The sequence below is a fragment of the Mus caroli genome, chromosome 15 (assembly GCF_900094665.2).
Source record: "Mus caroli chromosome 15, CAROLI_EIJ_v1.1, whole genome shotgun sequence".
Lineage (NCBI taxonomy): Eukaryota > Metazoa > Chordata > Mammalia > Rodentia > Muridae > Mus > Mus caroli.
This window is the reverse complement of record NC_034584.1, coordinates 70,210,874-70,224,118: the sequence shown is the minus strand read 5'-3', so window position 1 is coordinate 70,224,118 and position 13,245 is coordinate 70,210,874. Positions and strand designations below refer to the sequence as shown.

General features: G+C 47.5%; 1 protein-coding gene across 6 annotated transcripts in view; it reads right to left on the bottom strand.

Moving 5' to 3' along the window:
• Window positions 1-8,679, bottom strand: part of Spatc1 (spermatogenesis and centriole associated 1) — a 26,618-nt gene extending 17,939 nt beyond the window's left edge. Inside the window, exon 1 of one of the 6 annotated variants that reach the window (XM_021183857.1) lies at window positions 8,610-8,679. In XM_021183857.1, coding sequence (XP_021039516.1) covers window positions 8,610-8,664 — 55 coding nt within the window. In that variant the 5' untranslated portion in view covers window positions 8,665-8,679. Of the gene's footprint in view, window positions 1-852; window positions 896-1,035; window positions 1,151-6,920; window positions 7,203-8,609 lie in introns of those variants that run through there. The other 5 variants (XM_021183856.1, XM_021183861.1, XM_021183860.2 and 2 more) reach the window with 5 other exon arrangements.
• Window positions 8,680-13,245: the final 4,566 nt, after the last annotated feature.

Sequence of the window (13,245 nt, the reverse complement as noted above, 5' to 3'; positions counted from 1 at the left end):
CCTCCCTCCCTCCCTTAGCCTTCATGTGTAGTCTTCCTTTTGCTCTTTCCTTCAGTCCACAACACTTCCTCCAAAGCTCCCTTTAGCAGTCTCCCCTAGCTCCTTCCAAATACAAATTCAGGCCTCTGCCATCCTGAAAAGAAACTCTGGACTCCTTTCCTCTTCCTAGCTACTGCTCTGTCTCCCAACCCCCCTGTGAAGTTAACTTGTGCAGTCAACTTGCTTGGATTTAGAAATGCCCAGAGCATTCTAGAGAACATGGTTTCTCACATCTGTAATCCTCATACTGGGGAAGTGGAGGCAGGGTGTCAGGAGTTCACAGTCAATTCTCAGCTACACGGCACATTTGACACCAGCTTGAACCACAAGAGTGACCATCTCAATAGGAAAACCAACCAACCAACCAACCAACCAACCAAAAGTCAACCTTTTAGTTTGTGAGGGCTTTCAAAAGTGGATTAACTGAGTGGGTCAACCTGAATTGGCTCTGGGTTGAGCTATCTCGTGGCCTGGGACCCTAAGCTGAATAAAAAGGAGAGAGCTAGTTGAGTACTAGTGTTTATGTCTCTCTGCAGACACAAGTGACTCATATCCTCATCCTTACCACTATGGGCAGGCAGTATAACCTCAAACTGCAAGATAAAATAAGCCCTTTTACCTGAGGCCAGTCTTGCCACAGCAATGAGAGATGTAATCAAATTTTAAAGCCAAACTTTCTGAACTAAAAAGTCACAGTCATCTATTTTTCTCAGCACTGGAGAGGCAGAGGCAGGCGGAGCTCTGTGCTCTACAGAGTGAGTTCCAGCTACACAGAGATACTCTGTCTCAAAAAAAAAAAAAGTATTTTTATACCTGTGTCTGTGCACATGCACACATTCATATCACAGCATGTGTGGAAGTCAGACGATGACTTGTGGAAATCTGGTCTCGCCTAGCACAGTGTGGGGTCTAGGAACTGAATATCAGGCTAGGCAGCAAGCCCCCTTTCCCATAGCGCCAGCCCAGTGCCCCCCCCCACTCTTTCTGCCTCCTTACTTCACCTCACTCTGGTCAGTGAGGTTGAAATCACACTTCTATTGAAGTCATGGATAGCAAGTCATTGTTCAAGAAAGGCTGTGGAAATATTGTGCACTTTTCTGGCTCAGCTGTTGAGTAACCCTTCGGCCTGGCTGACGTCATTTCCTTTGAAATTGTCTTTTGACCTCCAAGACAACAAACTCCTGTCATTTCCTGTGTGTCTTGTCACGTTCTTTGCCAGCTTGTTTCTACCTGATCTCACTAGTACTTGCCAGTCTTTTACCACTGTGTACTATCTTCCAAGGTGTCCTTTTTAGTGTTTTTTTTTTCTTTTATGTTCATTGGTGTTTTGCCTGCATTTATGTCTGTCTGAGGGTGTCAGATCTCCTGAAACTGGAGTTATAAACAGCTGTGAGCTGCCACGTGAATGTTGGGAATTGAATCCCGGTCCTCTGGAAGAGCAGCCAGTGCTCTTAACCTCTGAGCCACTGTTCCAGGAATGTTGGTTTTGTTTGTTTTAGCTTTTTGGTTTTTCGACATAGGGTTTCTCTGTGTGTAGCTCCATTCTGGAACTCATTCTGTGGACCAGGCTGGCCTCAAACTTAAAGATCTGCCTGCTTCTGCTTCCCTGGTGCTGGGATTAAGGCTTGTACCACCACCACCTGGCTTTGCCACGTGTTTTTAACCCCTCTGGTGGCTTCAATAATCCACCAACTTTTTAATTTTTTTCTATCTCTGTGCTTTCAGGGTTCCTGTTGCCCACTGTCTCCAAAACTCTCTCTGTGGATGCCTTACACTGAAGGATGACATCCTCCAAAATACTTCCTTTTCTCCAGCCTCACCTCTAACACTGTCAAGAGCCGTGGGCAGGAATTCAAATGGAAGCCCACATACTGTGTGTCAGAGAGGTTGGAAGTTATTATTCAAGCTATCGCTTAGACAATGTTCTTCTTTCTTACTCTGATAAATAGGCCTCTGTAATGACCTAGAATAGTACGCTTAAATTTAGGATTACTGTACTTCCTGGAGTGTTGGGCTAAAATGTGATCCCTTAGGAAGAACTCATGATTCCTTGGTCCAGAGGCTCCATCCACCACCCTTTTTTCCCATCGTCTGGGCTTGGTCCTGTATCACAGAGGGCCTGGTATCCATGATTTTGAGTACCTACAGCCCATGTATTTAAAATCTGTTCATATCTCCCCAGCTGTATTTTTTCCCATGTTCCTCCTGAGTTGAGATGCATCAGAACTCTGGACCATTGCTTAAAGGAACAAGGTGGTCTTAGAAAGAGAAATCAAGGTGCTGGAGAGATGGCTCAGTGGTTAAGAACACCGTCTGCTCTTCCAGAGGTCCTGAGTTCAATTCCCAGGCAACCACATTGCATGTGGCTCACAACCATGTATAATGGGATTCAAAACCCTCTTCTGGAATGTCTGAAGACAGCAATGACATATAGATAAAATAAAGAAAATTGAAAAAGATCCATGAGAAGAATCTGACCTCCTGATAAAGCCCATCCAGGGAAGCAGGCTGTGGGAGCCAGGCGGGTGGGGCAGCCCTGGTATCCCAGCAACTGAGAGGTAGAGGCAGGGATATCAGGAGTTCAAAATTAGCTTGGGCTACATGCAACTCTGTATCAAAGGCCAAAAAAAAAAAAAAAATTGAAAAGAAAAGAAAAAAAATTGGTTGTAACAAGAAAGTTGAGAGAGCACAGTGGGAGCCTGGGACTAAGAGCCACCGTGTGTCTTGGGACATGCCACTGTCAGTCCTAGTCTTTCCAGTCAGACATACTCTGCACTCTGTATTTATCACCCCTCTCTCTTATTTTATTTTATTTTATTTTATTTTAAGGCAGGGTTTCTCTGCAGCCCCGGCTATCCTGGAACTCACTCTATAGACTGGGCTGGGCTCCATCTCAGAGATCTGCCAGCCTCTACCTCCTGAGTGCTGGGACTAAAGGTGTGAGACACCAACACCCAGCTATCTATTCCCTTTTACATCCAACAGTTAGGATTTGTTTTTATTACTACGCTGTCCACTCGCAGTTCGTGCTATGGTCGCCTACCTGAATGACTAGAAGCTTCTCTGGAACTCATCTCCCCACCCCTGACAGTTGTGTTTCCTCACAGCAGATGGCTTGATCTTTCTGGGCACAAATGTGTCTACTTCCAGTTAGAACTCACGAGCCTTGGCGTATCGCTTTTAGGAGCAAATCCTTAGCATGTCACTTAATATTCACAGTCGTGACCTGACCCCTGCTGACCTCTCCAGCTGATGGTTCACCTCTCACTGACCTCTATCACGAACATTCGAGAACAGTACTATACATACAGGAACAACCTACACTATCAGATATAAACACAAGCCCCCACACCATGTGCATTCATGTGTTAACACAGCAGCTTGCACATTTTCTTAACAGCCATATGGGAATATTAACTCACATACATATTTACAGCATACCCTCCTCCAAGAGTACATGCTGTGTTCTCACAAACTCATGTGTATGTTCTCCACACATATTCACACACATATGTGCTCACATGCACATCATGTACTTCAGTTGCATACACCAACACTATGTACCCACATCCTCTCATCCCTTCGGACACTTGGGTACCACATGTACTCTTATGCTTTTGTCTAGTTCTGCCTCCCGCAACACTAGGGTCAGGTCTTTGTCTATACCACACTTTCTCCTTAGAATGTTGCTTTCTGCCTTCATTGCCAGCTGTCTGAACTCCTCTATAAGGATCTGAAATAGTCCAAGGCTGGCTCTGGCTGTCCTGGAACTCACTTTGTAGACAAGGCTGGCCTCGAACTCAGAACTCTACCTGCCTCTGCTTCCAAAGTGCTGGGATTAAAGGCCTGTGCCACCATCACCCTGTTTTTCTTATTTCTTATTTATTTTATGTGTATTGAGTATTTTGTCTGCAAGTATGTCTATGCATGACGTGTGCCTGGTACCTAAGGATGCCAGAAAAGAGTGTCAGGGATTGGAGTTACAGATGGTAACATGTAAGCTGCCATGTGGGTGCTGGGAATCAAACCCAGGTCCTCTGCAAGAGTACAAGGCTCTTAACTACTGAACCATTTCTCCAGGCCCAAGGATTTAAAATATAAACCTAAAAGCCAGATATGGTTGCATGCAGTCTGTACTCTGGAGGCTGTCATAGAGAGATACCCACTTTGAGGCCAACCTGGGCTACATATTGAGTTCAAGACCAGGCTAGGCTACGTAGTAAGATCATGTTTCAAAATCACAAGGGCGAGGGAGATGGCTCAACGCACAGAAACACTTAATGCAAGCATGGAGACCTGATTTGGGCCATGGAAACCTATGTAAAAGCCAGACGTGGTGGCATGTGTCTATCAAAAGCAGAACCTAGGGCATCCCCCATGAGCCAGACTGGGTAGCCCAGAGTATACAGTGCAGTGGCAGAAACAAGAGGAACCCTGATTCTAACAAGATGAAGACAAGGCCCAGCACATGTATCTGACCGACACATGTATCATGGCATGCACATGCCCTCACATACAAATTCATACACAAATACATACTTACATGATGAATTAAAAAGGAGTAAAATCTAAGGCCTGAAGTAGGAAGCTGATATCTAGCTTGTTAGCCTATGGAACTTCTTAAATGTTATACCTCCTCAATGCATATTATTTTTGTCACCCTGACTGGTGGTTGTTGTTGCTGGTGGTGTGTGTTGGTGGTGGTAGTGTGTGTATTGTTGTTGTTGTTGGTTTTGTTTGTTTGTTTGTTTGTTTGAGGGGAGGAGTGGGGATGATAAGGTTTCCTTGTGTAGCCCTGGCTGTCCTAGAGCTCCCCCATAGACCAAGGTGGCCTTGAACTCAGAGATCTTCTGTTGGGATTAAAGGCGTGTGTCACCACCGCCCCACTTTTTTTGTTGGTTCTTCTTTGCATCCTGTCTGTTATCTCAGTTATTAATGATATGACATTTAAAACTGGAGGTGCACCGGTGCTTATGAGCATTGCTAGGGCTGTGTAGCATGCCCGCTGCAGCCAGGCGTACTGGTAGGAAATCCAGCCAGAGAGGAGCAGGGGAGGAATGGACACTGCCCGGAAGGACTTCAACCTCTTAGTACAAGGGTTCAAGTTCTCAACCAGAAGTTAGTCTAGTTAGGGATTAACTGCTGTCTTGTCTTGTCTTGTCTTGTCTTGTCTTGTCTTCTCTTCTCTTCTCTTTTCTTCTCTTTTTTTTTTCTTTTCTTTTTGAGACAGTGTCTTGTGTAATCCAGGCCGGACTTCACATCACTATGTAGTGAGAATGACTTTACATATCTGATCGTCTTGCTCCTGGCTTGCGCAATCGCGCCCAGTTTTACGGTTAGGGATCAAACCCAGGGCTCCATGCGTGCTAAGCAAGCAACCCTACCAACTGCGCTCCAGTCCCAACCCCTGGTGAGACTATTTCCAGGGATTAATTAGGTCTTCAGGATCCTTAGAAGCTATTTTCACTCATAGCACTCACTCGCTCTCACTCTGAGGGCTGCAGTAGGTGGATTGCCCGAGGGTGGAGGGGCAGGGCTTGAAGCCTGAAGCCTGAGCCCAGGAGTCGTAGTGATTACTGTGAGTCAGGATGTAAATAACCAACTTGGCTTTGGGAGCTCAGGAAGAGAGAGACTCAGCGAGGGTTATTATTCCCAAATGCCGCGCAGAGGTGGAGAAGGCACTTAGGATGTTATTCATAACCTTTCCAGAACAGCTTTGTTGGGGGGTCAGGCAGACCCCCCAACAGGCAGAGCAAAGTCCTCCTCTTAGATAAGAACAGCTTTGTTGGGGGGTCCACTGCCAGATTATAGAAGGTCTAAACAGGCAGAGCAAAGTCCTTCTCTTAGATAAGAGAGATGTCATGCCTCCTCGGGAACAGAGGGAGAAGGGCAGGCTGGGAGGGTAAGATGATCTGTGACTGAGGGCGGGTCGCTGTAGGGGTGGATAGGCAGTAAGCACTCACGGAAAATCACGGACAGGAAAGAACACAGCCTCTAGGACAGGAAGGCTTGTATAGGGAGGGACATGGATATTATTACTACTAGTAGTGTTTCCTCGTTTGAGTACACATAGAATCTGTATCAGCCATAGCATCTACAGTCACGCCCTGGGAGTTTGCTACTCTCAGAAGCTCCCCCCACCACCACCACTCTCTGTACACAGCTTTTTCAGCACTCCCTTCCTATTGCTATACTCGGCCTTGTAGCCTCTGTCATCCCTTGATGTCTGAATGCTACCTCCCTCTAACCCCATCCCTATATCTGGGCTCAGTGAGGGTCAACAGTTCAACTGCATTCCCGTGAGCGCTTGCAACCTTGCTGGATTCTCTTCTCTCATCCTGCTTTGGATAGCTTTAGCCCCAGGGCTTCTATCACACGCTAACAAATCCTAAATCTCAACTTTAGGTCCTGGCTTCTCCCCCTCAGCTTCCTTCTGGCTGTCACAAAATGGAGAGAATGAGCCTGTGCTGATGGTGGGAACTGGAAAAGGCTGAAGACAGGGATGTGGAGACTGGGGGTAGGTGGGTGGGGGTGGGGGTGGGGGTTGGTAGCCTATTGGACTTGGCGGGGAGAAGATTTGGATTCCAGAGCTGGGCAGTTTTTAGATGCTGATGCTGCTTGGAAGTTAGGTTGAAGGGAATGTAGGGAGGAAGCTCCTATGGGGTGAATATTATGGGACCTAGGTTGGCCTTTCATCCAATGGTCCTATGTTCTCATCCTGCCTCCGTCTGTTGAGGCCAATGTCCTCTGTTTGTTTGTTACTATCTAAGCCCTTTCTCCACAATTTCTTCAGACCCCAGCATCCTGGCTCTTCCTCCCTCTGTGCAGCTCCTCCATCCTTCCCTCCCCGCTGTCCTTATACCCAGACCTCTTATAGTTACCCTGATGTTGGGGAGGGCCTGCCGCTGCCTCACCAAGCCCTCCGGTGAACCCGCTGATGCAGAGGCCACCTGCCTGAGTCTTGATCGCAGACTTGAGCTCATGATTCTCCCGAATGAGCCGTACCAGCTTCTTCAGTTCCTCATTTTCCCGCACCAGCCTCTCTATCTGATGCCGAAGCCCCTCATAACTTGTAAGTAGAGACATGCCCCAGGGAAGGGGAGAGGGTGCAGCCCAAGGGAGGGCACTGCACCTGGAGGCTGCCCAGGGCCCGGGGCCTTGCCCGGGCTGGAAAAGGCCACCAGAGTCTGCAAGCCTGGCCTAGTAGGCTCTGGGTATTGTGAGGTCAGAGCCTCTGCCCTCCTCTTTGCTCTCTGCTCTAACAGGCTTGGCTCTCTGGGCCTCCAGGCCCGTGTGTTGCCTTACCTCAGCCTGCAATGTCTTGACAAGGTCTGGCCAATTTTAATTTCACGGTTGCCTCTTTGGCTATTGTCTTTACCTTACTTCAAGCTGGTTGCTGCCCCTGGGCTTCCCCTTTGGATAAGTCCTGTACCACATCACTTGCCTTTGTCTGTGCAATTGGCCCCTTCATCGGCTTTCCACAGGATGTTCAGTGAGTGTAGGTGTCGTCCCTCCAGACTACAACAAGGGGTGCAGTTTGGCCTGGGCATTTGTTGATTGGATACTCGTCAATGAATATTCATTATTCTGCCTTCCTGGGCAGGGTGCTCTTTCCTTTTGACATTAGCATGCCTGGATCTCATCTGTCAGCTATCTCCTGAGGAAGCTCTGTCTTGTGTGCCAGGAAATTGGCCCATAATTTCTTCTGGCTTCATTCCTTCCCTAGCGACTGGCTGAGAGTCTCCTTTAGCCAAGCACCAGGCTCCCCCAGCTCAGTAGCTTCCATTTCTGGCATGGGTTCCTTTTCTCCTATCTGTAGTGACTCTTCCTTTGCACCTGATCTCTGCTCCTTGGGTCCTGGAATCTTCTGGAGTTTCATTCTCTCAAGAATCTAAACCGAAGACATGATGGTGATCCAGCAGCGCTTGCTGTTTCTCTACAACTGGCCAGGGTTGCGTTGACTTGGCTTATCTGGCTGGCCAAGCAAGTATCCCATTCCTCCCTCACTGTTCCCTGTATGTCCCTCCTGAAGCTGTCCACTTGGTAGACGACAACTCTCTCCCGGCGGAGCAGTGTTCAACCGAAGATACACAAGTAGCTGTGTTCCTCTGCTAGGACTTCCAAACAAGATCCAGAGTCAGTCCTCCTCGATGGATTTCAAGAGCCAAGGACTGAGTCCTCCTGACATGCCCTTCTCCTAGAGCTTTCTAGAAAGAATGCCATGGGATCTTGGGAGTCAATGGAGGCTGATCCTCGAGACCTCCACTGGCTCTGTGCTCATCTTCTCTCAAAGCTTTCCATAGGTCAGGGAGAGGAAGGTAAAGTCCAGTTCCAGACCAGATTCTTGTGGGCAGATTCTGGTAGAGTGGAGCTGAGGAAGAGAAGGGTCAGTCTAAGTTGGGTGTTCTATTTGGACCTCACAATGGGGGGACCTGCCCCCCTATCTTTGACACTCGTGCTGTAATCTTAAGTCACTCTGGCCTCAAGGACAAGAGTTCTTTTCATTATTCCTTCTAACTTTATGAAATACATCTGCTGGATATCCCTGTGGCATATGACAATAAGCATACCACGGTCTTGTCTTTGAGTTGACGTCATCTCTGATGCTTCCATGCGATGGGTCATTTTGGGTAGTCTAGTGTGCGGTGCTGTCTTTGGTCAGAAGCTGGGATAAACATTTCTTTGAAGGTGGTTTTGTAGTTGTGGTTAACATTACACAATACTGACTTTAGGTAAAGGAGATCCCCTCCAATCATATAAGTGGGTCTGTCTCATCCAGTCAGTGACAGACTTATGAGCAAAAGATTGCATCATAAAAAAACCTTATCACTATTTTCTTTTTGTCTCAGTGCCTCTTTCCTCAGTCTGTGCAGGCATTGTGTTAGGAACCGGAGTCACAGTGCCCTTCATAAGCAGCCACTATGAACTGAATGACCATATCGAGCACATGAAAACATTGAGTTACCACTGTGATAAATTCTAGGAGGTGGTGGTGTGGGTGGAGTAGATATAGTTGGACTCAGAGCATTCTTACCCGAGGAAGTGATGGTTGAAATAATATCAAGCTCGGGAAGTTCCTCCCAGGAGAAGGAATGAGGAAGTATGAGGAAGGTGGAGCTATGGATGCGAAGAGTGAACCTATGTGTGCTAGAGAAAGATGGAGCACCCAGGACACAACAGGCTGATGTTGACTTTCGAAGCACGTTTAAAAAGGGAGTGTAGAACATACTGGAGGGGAAACCCCACTGTGTGGTATGCAGGAAGGAGGTCATGGCAGCCATCCGCATACATAGTGAGGTATCTTGGAGATGGATGAAGAAAGTGGTCAGGACTTAGAGATGTTTAATGGAGTGGTCCTTGGAATGATGGCAAGGGATGGGGCCAGGGATGGCCTTGGAGTGTTTAGCCTGGGTAGTAGAATAGTCACTACTTATACCAAAGCAAGAGGGAGGTCCAGTTTCGGAAGGAAGTTCCAGGTGGAGTTTAGACATGCTACAAGATCCTGGGGGTGTGCTAAGCGAGGTGGGAGTTTCTGCTGTGAATCTCAGAGTAGAACATGCTGCATGGGCTGGAAAGATAGATTCGAGAGTCATCAGCTTCTGGAGTGGCAAGCGAAGGCGTATGAGTGGATGAGATCAGCCAGGAACTGGTAATGAATGGGAGGCCCATTGTGCCTCGAAGAACTAGGGCGAGTCTGCAAAATACAGAGGGGAGAAGCCACAGGCATGGGTGGAAGGAATAGTCAGGGAGGCCAGGTTTCATCAGCTGGACCGTTTCAAGGCCAAGATGTAGCAATATTACCTAAGGCTTCTTGGAAGTCGGATGAGACACGACGGAAGAGTGGAAGTCTTTAGTGACATGTGGAAGGCTGCTTGGGTGGAGCGATGTAACCAACTCCAGATTCTCAGGTCTGGCAAAACGAGTGGGAGGGGGAAGTAGAGATGGGAGTACACGTGGCTTTCCTTTGGGGTTGGCATGTGAAGGAGTGTGGATAGAGCTGGCTTCCTTCTCTACCACCTTTCCTTTTTGCAGTGTCAGGGTAGCCTGAGGTCCTTGTCTCTTAGCCTCCAGCCTCTCCATGGAGCTACAGTGTAGAGAGGGAATGTCCTTGAAGGGTGCCCTGACTTTCCCAGGCCATTAAGCCACTCACCTCTCTTTGTTTTCTACTTATGACCGTAGCTCTTTCTAATCTTTTTTTTAATATAATATTTGTTCTTCATGTGTGTGTGTCCATCCTCAGGTCATGTGAGTGCAGACAGTGTTGGTGCCCACAGAAGTCAGAGGCAGACCCCTGGAGCTGGAGCTCCAGGCAGCTGTGCTGGGATTCGAACTCCGGTCCTCTGCAAGAGCTGAGCTATCTCTCCAGCTCTTTCTGTTCTTATTTCCTCTTCATTGAATTTTTTCCTTATCGGTAGTTTTATTATGTTGTATTTACAAAGTGTCCTTTGGTACCCAAATTAGTGAGTTTGATTGTGGGACGGAGAGCATAGGAAGTTTGGAGGGCAGGACTTGTCTAGAATTTTCTCCCATCCATCTGGGTCTTCAGGAGGCAAGGTCTGCAGAGCAGGGAGAGTGGCTGTCCCTGGGTTGTCTTCTATCCATCTTGCCTGGGCTCCTGGGCCATGCAAATAGGCCAGAGTTGTTGTCGGCAGGCTGCTGGAGGTCCAGCAGGATGGAGAGGAATCTCCCAGCATCCACTTGGGCTTTTCATCCCTCGCAGGCTCCTTAGGAATTCACCGGGAACAAATCTTTGTGCTGTATCCCTTCTTGAATGCTGAGTCACATCCACTCCCTCTGGTTTCCGGTCACTGGGTTTGCACATTTTGTCCCCATTCACATTTGCCTTATTAGATTCAGTTCAGCATTCCGGCTTGGCGTTCCGTCAGGGATCTCTGCTCCCCTCTTGGCTTGGAATTTTTGCAACTTCAGCAAACTTGCTGAATCTTTTTTTTTCCCCCCATTCAAAACATAAATTTGCTAAGGAACTGGGGTGTGTCTTGGAGCCTGCCCCTTCCCCCTTTTGCCTTTGACCTCCTTCCCCTCCCCATGGATGGACTATGATATGCCAAGAAGCATTCCCTGGGAAGCTGCCATCCACTGCACATGGCCAATGTAATACTAGCAAGGCTGGCCATGTGACCACTTTGATCCTGCCTGAAGGAGTTGCTTATAACCCTGTGGTCTGCCAGTGTGTATTCACATCTTGTTGACGGTAGAATCTGTCTGTTCTGGGAGGGATCTGTTCCATTCAGATGCCACCCTACCCCCATTCATTGTTGTTGGTGCTGTTTTTGTTTTTGTTTTTGAAACAGAGTCTCACTTCGAAACCTTGACTGGCCTGGCCTGTAAACCAGGTTGACCTTGAACTCACAGAAATCCACCTGTCTCTGTCTCCCTGGAGCTGGGATTCAATGAGTATCCCACCATACCCTGCTTCCGGCTAGCTCTTGTCACTGTGTTCCTAAATGATGTCAATGGCAACTCTTACCCAATTCGTGTCTGCCAGGCACAGATGTAGCCGTTGATAGGCAGAGTGCATCATGGGACAGGTGGGAGGGAGCTGGGGTGAACCCACTTCTCTATTTGCTCAGTGTCTTCTGAGCTGTGCAGCTCGGGGCTTGGGGAGAGCATTGTCATCTCTGGGCTTCTTGGCTCACTCCCAGCATCCTCTCTCACGGCAGCATGTCTCTGCACAGCTGCTGACAGATACCTGCTTTTCTGCCCAGAAGAGAAGTGTCACAACATCTTCTGCTTTGTCTGTCAGAGCCCAGCAAAGGCCCTGCTGGGGCATAGAAGGGGATCAAGAATGTATGAACAAATTGATATTCTTTTTTTTTTCCCTAAGAGAACACTATCATAAAATTCTCTCTCTCTCTCTCTCTCTCTCTCTCTCTCCCCAATAAGAACTTTATTTTTTAAAAAACCCAAATGCAAGTTGAGCATAGAGGTACATTCCTTTAATCCCAGCACTTGGAAGGCAGAGATAGGTGATCTCTGGGAGTTTGAGACCAACCTGATCAATGTGAGTTCCAGGCCAGCCAGGGATACTACATCGAAAAATCCATCAGGCATGGTTGCAACACATCTTTAATCCCAACACTTGGAATACAAACTCAGGCAGAGCTCTATGAGTTCAGGACTAGACTAGTCTATATAGGGAGTTCCAGGTCATCCATGGCTACAGAGTTAGACTATGTCTCCAAAACAAACAAACAAACAAATAAATAAATTCAAAACACTGACATTGTCTAGACAAAAAAATTGTGTGTGCATGTTTGTATATATGTATGTGTGTGAGTATTATGCACATGTCTGCATAATGCACATGCATGTGTGCATGTATGTTTTTGTGTGGCGTGCATGGGGAGACCAGAGTGTGACTTTAGATGTGGATAGCCAAAAAAGGCATAAGTGAATGTGTAAGGAATAGGTGAAGTGGTGAGTGATGTATTGTTGACATGGGCAGGCTCTCTTGACCAAGCCCAGTGCTTCAGACTCATGGGAAATTGTCAAAGTCACTCCCCCTGCCCCAGGGGTGGGTGATGGTGGGGCTCAGAATAGATAAAGCCTTCCTCTGGTCAGCGTGTGAATGTTGGCAGTATACAGAAACTAGCAACTAGCAACTAGCAACTTGTGTGCTTGAGGCAGGGTCTCACGTAAGCCCATGGTCTATTTATTTTGGAGACGTGACTCAAGTTTACTGTGTAACCAAGGATGAAATTTAGCTCCTCATCTTCCTCCTTCACCTCCCACATTCTGGGATTGCCAGAATGTGCCACCATGCCCTGCCTTACTGGATTCTATACCGCAATCTCCACACATGTGCTGTGCAGCCTGGGTGGAGAGCTTACGGCATAATCGCTTTACATTTGGCATGGATAACATACGGACTGGCTATCTTAGAAAAGGCCAATCGGAGAACTCTTCATTTGCCTCCTGTAAAATGATGCTCTGGAAGCACAGATCTGGTCTGAAGTCCTGACCAGTTTCTTACACCAGATACTGACGGGGGGGATTTGTAATTGAGAGGTTCAGTAGACTTCTGACAGGGCATCCGTATGGAGTGCCACGGTACAAGGACTCTAATGACACTGTTTCTTCAACTCTTTAGTGCACATTCTTACGGGTGGTCTGTTTGTTTGTTTAAGACAATGGCTTCTCTTTTGTTTTAGCTGTCCTAGCACTAGCTCTGAAGACCAGGCTGAA